Source organism: Haliaeetus albicilla, chromosome 17 (genome assembly GCF_947461875.1).
Source record: "Haliaeetus albicilla chromosome 17, bHalAlb1.1, whole genome shotgun sequence".
Taxonomy (NCBI): Eukaryota; Metazoa; Chordata; class Aves; order Accipitriformes; family Accipitridae; genus Haliaeetus; species Haliaeetus albicilla.
Window position 1 is genome coordinate 25,138,030 of NC_091499.1, and position 9,363 is coordinate 25,147,392.

The 9,363-nt window shown below is 41.2% G+C and overlaps 1 protein-coding gene across 4 annotated transcripts; it reads right to left on the bottom strand.

Annotated features, from left to right (window-relative positions):
- Positions 1-8,958, bottom strand: GTF3C6 (general transcription factor IIIC subunit 6). Of its 4 annotated transcripts, none has more exons than XM_069805077.1 (6): positions 8,793-8,958; positions 7,440-7,520; positions 4,531-4,594; positions 3,906-3,950; positions 3,658-3,768; positions 1-565 (listed from the first exon to the last, which is right to left on the bottom strand). In XM_069805077.1, the coding sequence occupies exons 1-6, from the start codon at positions 8,856-8,858 to the stop codon at positions 270-272; spliced, it is 663 nt and encodes a 220-aa protein (XP_069661178.1). In that variant the 5' UTR covers positions 8,859-8,958; the 3' UTR covers positions 1-269. The 4 variants fall into 4 exon arrangements, with proteins under 4 accessions (XP_069661178.1, XP_069661177.1, XP_009928484.2 ...); XM_069805076.1 differs by having other exon boundaries at positions 3,658-3,771; XM_009930182.2 differs by lacking the exon at positions 8,793-8,958 and adding an exon at positions 8,083-8,224 and having other exon boundaries at positions 3,658-3,771.
- Positions 8,959-9,363: the final 405 nt, after the last annotated feature.

Sequence of the window (9,363 nt, forward strand, 5' to 3'; positions counted from 1 at the left end):
TAGGGATTTTTTTTATTATTATGTAACCATTTCCTCTTCTTCAGTTTTGAGGTAGAGATACACACATTTCCAAACAGCATTTTTAAAAAACACTTAAGCCCTCCCCACTATAATCCAAACATAAAAGCAATGCACAAGAACACTATGTCCATTTTTCCACTATTAATTGCTCAGATAAACTGGAAATCACGTCATGGCCTATAAAAGTTGGCATTTAAAAGTTGGCCCATTAAGTCCATGGATAAATTCTGAAAAGATCAGAGCTGACATCAGGGAGGCACATCATCTAAGGCCACACTTCCAGAAGGAGAATCCTCTGCCCCAGAAGCAGGGCTGTCAGGCAGAGGAATAGAGGCATCTATTTCCAAGCTGTGCTGCTTCTCCAGATCACAATTCATATCAGAATTTCCTCCACCACTCACCTCTCCCTCTGACTCCTCCGTCAATTTGTCTTGGGCCTGAGCTGACTCCTCAGAATCTTCTTTTTCACGCAGAAAGCTGCAAATCGTATTAGGCCTGCTGTAGGAAAAATCTCTGTCCTTGATCTGTAACCACTCCACTCCACCTGATGCAAAGAAGGAAAATTGGTATTAATGAAAAAAAGAAGTATCCTGGTTTTGGCTGGGAAAGAGTTAATTTTCTTCTTAGTAGCTGGTACAGTGTGTTTTGGATTTAGTGTGAAAACAATGTTGATAACACACTGATGTTTTAGTTGTTGCTAAGTAGCACCTATCCTAAGTTAAGGATTTTTCAGTTTCCCATGCTCTGGCAGCAAGCAGGTACACAAGAAGCTGGGAGGGAGCATGGCCAGGACCACTGACCTGAACTAGCCAGAGGGATATTCCATACCATAGAACGCCATGCTCCGTATATAAACTGGGGGGAGTTGGCCGGGAGGGGCGGATTGCTGCTCAGGCATCAGTCAGCGAGTGGTGAACAATTGCATTGTGCATAACTTGTCTTTTCTTGGGTTTTATATTTTAGTTTATTATATTCCTTTTCATTATAACTGTTATAATTTCATTTTTTATTATTGTTAGTATTACATTTTATTTTACTTTAGTTATTAAACTGTTCTTAACTCAACCCACAAGTTCTACTTCTCCCCCCCCGATTCTCCTCCCCATCCCACTGGGAGGGGGGAGGAATGAGTGAGCAGCTGCGTGGTGCCAAGCTGCTGGCTGGGCTTCAACCATGACAAGGAGTTAAGAATTAACAGCAGTTTCTTCTTAAAGTCCACTGTTATTAAGGCTGAGCCTGACCAATATTTAAGTAAAAGAATCACTTAAGATAGAAAGATGTCTTTCAAGAATTTGGACCAATGCTAATTTTTGTGGCAAGTCTCATGATGGGGCTTAAACCATTCATTTTCCTTTAAAAATAAGGCTACGAAGAACAGAAAGGCATTTGAAGGACCAGCTTAAAATGAAGAGAAACTTAACTGTTGATAAATTAACAACAGCATGCATAGGCTAAACCAACTTATCCAAGACATATAGCTACAGGTTTTTATCCAGATACTGAGGCATTGTGTATGGCTCACTGATGTCACCAGCTCAGTCTCTAAAGAGCAGTCACAAGGGAGATAAAATTATTAGGAAAGTAATGAAAAGCAGGAATGTCAAGATACAAAACTATGCTATGTCCATGTCATGAGTACTGTGTCCTGCTCAACCCATACTGTAAAAATAGAAAAGAGAAACAAGAACTGGTGAGCATAGTTAGTTCTACATGGGAAGAGACTTTAAAAAAAACAAACAAACAAAACCACCCACCAAACACCACCAAAAAAATGCAAAGAAAAAAGGACAGAGACTAGAATTCTACTTGAAGGAGACAGCTCAGAGGGGGTAGATGTCTATAAGACTGTACTGGGCAAACAAATAGGGATTGACTTGCCTCCTAATTCTACTAAGAAAATAAGCAACTTGCACTCATTGGAAGCACCAGATCATGCATTTGTAACAACCACAAAAGCAAACAAACAATCAAGAAAACCCACAGTAAAGCTGTACTTTTTCCATACAACAGAAATGTGATTTGAAAACTAACTGCCATAAAAAGTGGTAGAATTCGAAAGTATAGACAGGTTGAAAAAGCAAGTGAAGATGACAGAGCCTTTATGGACTAAAGACATAGTAGTCCAGATGAAAACTCTTCTCAGGATATTCATGAACTGCTAAACACTGGAAGGATAGCAAAAAAAAAAAGATTACTCATGTATATGTCCCCATCCTGCTACTTTCCACATACCCATTTACTACTGTCCATAGTCAGAAATACAATACAGGCCTAAAATACCTTTGGTCCAACCCAGTATGGTAGTTCCTGTTGTATGGAAGTGTCAGACTCCACCCTTATACTCTTAAAATAACTTCAATATAACTCAAAATGCTGAGAAAATATTTTACAAATGCAATAAAGAGAAAATGGTTGTTCACCTAGATCTTAGAACATCTGGCAATATGATAGGGAATGACATCAGAGATAGTGTAAGATTTTGTGTCATCACCTGAACTCAAGTATGTCAAGCTCTTACAACATAGATCAAACAGACTCCAAACAGAACTGGGATTCCCCACCCACTTAAGATTTTTAGGCAGTACACGTTGCCAATTCACAAAATGTTGTGGTTACTTTGTATGCACAACATTAAAATTCTGTCTGGGTACAGAAACAAAGTGTTTTTCAGCAGGTATCATTGTTACTGCTCCTCCAGAAAAAGATAGCAACATATTCTCTAGTCTATTGTACTTTTAAAATAAAAGCTTCTGTTTAATATTACCTACTTAATTATATGGAGAGAAGAAATAGTACATGCTGTCATAGGAATGCTGATGTTTGGTTAGTTTCTGGATAACATTTCGTGTTATACCTCCTATGAACAATGTCCAGCTGACTGCCCATGTTTCATGTAAAATGGCAACATAATCTTAAAATATGAAGCAGTAACACTGACTTCAATGAAAAAAGCAACTAAAAGCAACATGATACTGCTAATGAATACTACTATATAGGATACTCAGTATCTGACTATGTAAGATATCTGATTTCTGTTCAAAAAACCACCACTGAAATAAAGCAAACAGGAGCACTGAGTTCTGCCCACAGAATGAAAATCAAGATCAATAGTCTGCTAAGTGTGCCTTTGCAAGTAAGTTAAATCAATCTTTAGTTAACTGTAAATTCAGTAAGAACAATTCAGTTGTAGTACATACAACATGGAACTTCTTACTAAGGATATTAAAGATTTTCAACAATTACAGAGACTCAAACAGTCATTAGAAAAATTGATGAGAAAAAGAAAAAAAAAAAAATCAATGAAGAACTACTAAACTGCACCTCTGATTTCACAACCAGTGCCAAAACTTTTAGATGACAAAAAAAACATACCAGGGAACATCAGCATATGTTTGCCCTGCTCTTCTGTAGGAAGCTCCTAGTAGCCACTTCTGGAAGCAGCACTGATCAGAAGGAACCTCTCCCTCTCTCTCTCTTTTTTTTGTTTTGTTTTGTATTTAAATATACACATTTGTTGTCTACAGAAGAAAAGTTCCTCTAACTTCCTGCATGCTCTTGAATCAAAGTCTTAATCAAGGCTGACACTCCTAAGCATAATCCATCCATGTCCCTATGCATAAGAGCAGGGGCACTAACCAACATTCTCTTCTCCTTCCTTCTTTTCTGTCAAAAGTGTCCGTGTCATGTTCAACTTCTTCATTGTATGGCACTTGTATTTCAGCTGTACTTTCTGGTTGCCTTCTGCATCTACTATGAAAACAGGAGAAAAAACAACACCCCAGATGCAATCATTATAGTGAATTCCACCATCAACTGAAATAAGCTACATATTTTTAACCTCCCCAGCTACCACAACAAACAGGACATCAAATCACAACAATTACCATGCTCTGTGTTTTCTTCAAAAACCACACAGGTTCCCAAGGTATCTACGGAAAACAGAGTGAGAAAGTCTTAGAGACTAATTTCTATCAGCTGTAGGTACTGCACCCACTGGCACAGCTCTGGGAACATTCCAACTTCCAGACCCTCGCAAAGGGCCAGCATTGGTAACCACACTGCCACATCAGGAACAAGACAGGAATATCATGGTCACTGAAAGTCACTACAAGGGAGGATTCCAGATCATTTTCTTCCAGACCGATGTTGTCACCATAAGGCAAATAGGAGAACTGCAGATTGCACAACATGTCAGTCCTGCTCATACAGGAGACAAGCAGCACTTAGTTTAAGGCATTTTACGTCCCACGTTTTTCCCTGCAGAAATACCAGCTGGGACACCCCAGAGTCAGCTTCCAGGCATACTTTCCAGTAAGTAACATGGATGCATGGCTAATTTAGCAGTGAACTCAGACTGGTGCTGCTCTATATGGTGTTATACGAATACCATCCAGAACTTCAGCACCTCATGGGACCATGTTCTCCATTTGCAGTGCAATTAACTGACATTAAGAAAGTTCTTTGGGTCACATGAAAAAGGAGAGATTGCATCCACATCATTTTTCCTACCTTCATATTCTCCTGCAAATACATATCTGTCCACTTGTAAAATGGGCCTCTCTGTCTCTATTCCCTACAAAAAGGGGGACAAAATTGTACAGATGTCAGGTCTCTCTTACAGGTAAATTTCTTGCTGTAAGACCAGAGAAGACAGATATAGCAGAATCCAGATTACATCAATTCCTTGAAAAGATAAATAGTTAAAAAAAACAACATAAGGTAATAACAGTAAAATAAGTGTTGCATAACATAGTAAATGTGAAATAAAAGGTTTCTTTTAGTATTAAAAAGGAATGGATTCCAGACTGTAAAGCTTTCTCAAACCATCAGCTTCATACGAAGAAAAGTACATCTTTAAAACAGTGGAAGTTGGTAAGAGAGTTCTGCAGAGGATATGATTTTACAGAAGCCAGCAGACTCCTGAAAGAATGGCAAGACATGCAATTAAATTAATATTTATTAGTTTTCAAGAAATGTAGTAAAAGTAGTTTTAGACATTACAATTAACCCTGAGGTCTTCTGCATTATTAAGCATCGGGGGTGGGGGGAGAAGGAGTTTTCTTTACATTTTTGTACGAGGCTTAGTTAAGCAGTCATAACAACTGTTACAAAGGGTTTAGCCAATCTTACTGTAGAATCAGTGTACTGTTAGTAAAAATAAAATGCAATGACAGTTTTTCAGTCTATCATCATACATGTTACTTTCAGTATATTAAATACAAAGAATATGCCAGATAATACCGTTCTACTAATCACAACAAAACCAACAATGCTGAACTGGTATAGAAAATGCTCTAGTATGTTAAAAAGGATCAAAGAAATTTAGATCAAACTGCAGCCAACAGTCTATTTAGGTAACAGTAAATAAATTTAAAGTGCTGTTATTTCCTCTAGGAAATCAATTTAACCTCTATTTTAAATTAACAAATAAAAATATATGTAATTGCATGAAAAAAGATATTATTTTCTAAGCTCCAATTAATACAAGTTCTATAAAGTGGAATAACTTTCAAAAGTCTTTTGAAAATACACAAGGTGAATAAGTCTGGCTTGAAGCATTACACCAGCACCGGAAGTGCAACTGCAGGGTCACAGAAGCTTCTGTGATTACTGTGTGTCTACATTGTGAAGGAGTTGGAAATTGTTGTTATCTAATTTTACTTTTTTAAAAAAGGAGTGGGAGAGTAAGGCAGCAGTTCTGTCAGCTCATTCCCTTCCTCTACAGCAGAGCTCTTCCAAATATACAGGCAAGGATCCCATTATTCTTAATATAAGATATACCTATAAATTGTGTTTTGATAAAAATTAATGCCTGAACAGAATACACTAATTAAGGCAAAATGTCTTTTAATAGTACATCATGAACATTATTCAGGACATGAGCATAAGCACATGCTAAAAGTTTTGAAGATGAAGCACTATGTGGTAAATTGCATAAAATACAGAATATCACACAGGTTAATAGGAATTTGTGCAATTTTCCTCCTGTACTTTTAAAAAACAGAAGTATCTAAGATCAGAAAAGTTTAAGCTCTGGGATTCTCCTTCTGTTGCATAACTTGAGAACAACAATAGCATTAACCTAATGTGTAGAACATATTTTTGGTTGGTTTTTTTTACCATAGGAAGTTAATAAAAAAACGAACATATCAGTACGAGGCAACAGCATTAAGGTTTTTAATATTCAAAACTTAATTTCTTTGGCTAATTTGCATTCCTTTTTGGACTATGCAAAAACGGAGACTGTCTTCCCCTTATATGACCAGAATCACAGAAAACTTGCTAAACAGACTAACCCAAAGCAGAATCTTTTATTGGAGTTTTAAGAACAGCTGTCCATTATGAGAAATCTCAAGGAATGCTTACTCTGCAGAGCAAGAACAAGTAGATTTGGATACGAGTAGGATACAGTATAGATACTTAAAGGTTTTTCTAGTAACATTACTAGAGAAAATCAAAGCACAAAATTTAAAAGAATCCCATTAATGTTATTGAAGAATATGTAGCCATTCAGCCACCAGTAATGAATCATCTGTGTAATACATGTCAGGCAACTTAGGTCGGATCCAGAAAGCAAATCTGCTTATAAAAGCATATCCATCCAGTGATGGATAATTTACAAGTTTTGGTTTTATTTCTACATCTGAGATTTTCAGAATTGACTTTACTACCTCACATATATTCTCATCAGTGGCATACTCCGAGATGTTCTCTTCCAACTCTTCAATCTATGATAAAGGCCTAGTTTCAGAAAGTATTTGCAAATCAATAGTACTTGTACTATCTATAGGGCTCTCAGAGTCCACATAAGTTTTGAAGGGCAAAAAAAATTTGTCCCATACAGAGAAAGTGATTAAACAACTCAAAAGGAAAAGGACAGGTAAGCCAGATTCTTACAACAACCTCACAGTGAAGCAAACATCCAAAACTGTTTACCAAATGCTTAATACCCAGTTATCCTTCACATTCACAACACTTGGACTTGCCAGGCAGTATCTGCAAAAAAACCCATTGCAAATACAGTGCAATTCAGAAAGACTTTGGCTTTACCCGTCAGCTGTATTTAAGGTACTTGAAGAAGTACACTTAAGAATATATTTTTTTAAGCATGTAAAATACATAATTTAAAAAAAATGAACTTAGAGCTTGAAATCAGAGGGGATAATGGTCGTAGCTTATAAATACTTCTGAAAATATTTCCTTATATTTACATAATACTATGTTCAAAGACCATATGCCATTTCTGAAATAGAGATAGCCCACAACATGCAGCCAAATACAGCCAAGACAGCACATATAATTCTCTATCAATGATTTGATCTAAATGTTTTTCACTTCAAGGAATTTAGAAACAGCCTCAGTCCCTTGTTCACATGTGTACTGACTTACCCCTTTCCTATTGTGCTGTAATCACTCACCAAAATCTTGCATTTGTTTTCACATTTTTCTAAGAAGTCTGAATCAATAATTCCTGATAGTTCCACCATGACCAGTTGCTCCTACAAGATAAGTTTATAATGTACACCTGTAATTGATATACCTGAACTTGGGGGGGGGGGAGCACCCCCCAAAAACCCAACAACCAACCCAAAACAAAAAGAACAGCATATAAAGACCCAGACCTTCAGAATAAACAGACCCCAGATCTGACTTATTCTGCATTTTATCTAGAGAGAAGGGCAGACATATTGCAATCAACACCCAGGGGAATGCAGTGACCCACTACTCCATGAGACACCTGTTTCACACCTGATTTTCCTGGGCTTTTCTTCCTAGCTAGGAAGGGAGCTCTTTTTTCACCCTTGAAAAAATGAGGATGGATATAAATGATTTATGAATCGTAACAATATGACCGGTTACATATTCCAAAATACATTTTTTCCAAAGATTTAGTACCTACCTAAATAAGACACCACAGCAAAAGGTTAAGTTAAACAACATGTTGCTTGAAATGGTTAGTTTTAACTCTTTATAACATATTGCTTTGAAATCAATTCCTGTTTGCGATTCCTTACAATTTTGGGTGAGGAAAGTGCAAAAACAAAACAAAAAAATAGCCACCTTGAAAAAAATCCTCTATTCAAGGAAAGTAAGTTTTCAAGGATCACCATCTACTAAGCATCCATGAATAAATATACACAATAATAGAAAAGCAATAGTTTGTATTTTCAGGTGTCATGGGGGTAGGAAGCAACTGAAACTGGAGGAGCGCTTTCCGACAACGCCGTTTTCCAGAAAACCTGAAGCAGAAGAGCCAAAACGATCCAGCTTTCGGGACACGACCGCTGCGGGGAGCAGAGAAGCCCGACGAGCCCAAGGAAAAGCGCTCGCCCTCTGCCCGACCCCACCGCCAGCCCGGGTAATGGCAGCCCCCGCGCCCGGCTCTCCTCAGGCGTCCCGCCTCTCCTCAGGCGTCCCGCCTGCCCCGCCGGCCGTCCCCCAAGCAGGGGCACGGCGGCGGACCGCAGGCACCGGCTCCAGGGAAGCGGGGAAGGCCTTGCCGAGGTACGGCGAGAGGAGAAAAGCCACCCCCTGCCTCAGTGGGGCCCCGGAGCAGGTGCTCGGCCCCGGTAGCCCACAGGAGGGCGGGCGCAGGGCCCCTCACCGCCACCCGGCAGGCAGCCCGTCCCGGCCGGCTCAGCGGCGGGGGACGGAGAAGGGGCCGGGCCGGGTCCACAGGACGGACACGCCCCGAGGGGGGCCGGCCCGCGTCCCTTCCTCTAAGAAGGGGAACGCCCGGGGAGCGCGTCCCGATGCCGGCAGGCACTAACCTCCACCTCGTCTTCCTCTGCTTCATCTTTCCTCTCGCCCTCCTCCGCGCTCTCTGCCGCCGCCATGTCACCAGTGAACACCCCGCTCCCCCCCCCGCCGCCTTCACCTCAGCGCGCACCACGTGGCCCCGGCGCCGCCATCTTAGAGGGCGACCGGCCCCTCCGCCCCTCCCTGCGGCGGCGGCGGCTGGAAACGGCGCCAACGGTGGCCCCTCCCAAACGCCCGCGAGCTGCCGCTCGCGCCCAGCCGCCCCCCAGCAGGAGGCGGGCGTGAGGCGCGCGCCGCAGCGACCGTTAAGCGGTGGGACGTGAGGAGCGGGGGGAGTACGGCGGTGCAGGGGTGCGCGGCGGCCCTGGGGAAGAGGGTGAAGCTTGGCTAGGGAGGAGCCAGAGGTCGGGGGTAAGATGCGGGGCTGTGGGAGCGGGAGGAAGGACGGGCGGCGTCAAGGGCGGGAGAGGAGGAGTGGCAGCCCGGGGGGGGGAAGAGGGCTCCCCGGGGTTAGGCTGAGGCGGGGCGGCCGCATCAGGGAGCGGCTTCCAGAGCCTGAGCGACTTCGTGTTCCTGCCCCTG

Coding starts and splice junctions, on each gene's coding strand:
- GTF3C6 (XM_069805076.1), bottom strand. CDS start 8,858: ATGGCGGCGGCAGAGAGCGCGGAGGAGGGCGAGAGGAAAGATGAAGCA. Junction 7,521..8,792: donor CAGAGGAAGACGAGGTGGAG/GTTAGTGCCTGC, acceptor CTTATCTTGTAG/GAGCAACTGGTCATGGTGGA. Junction 3,951..4,530: donor ATTTGCAGGAGAATATGAAG/GTAGGAAAAATG, acceptor TGTTTTCCGTAG/ATACCTTGGGAACCTGTGTG.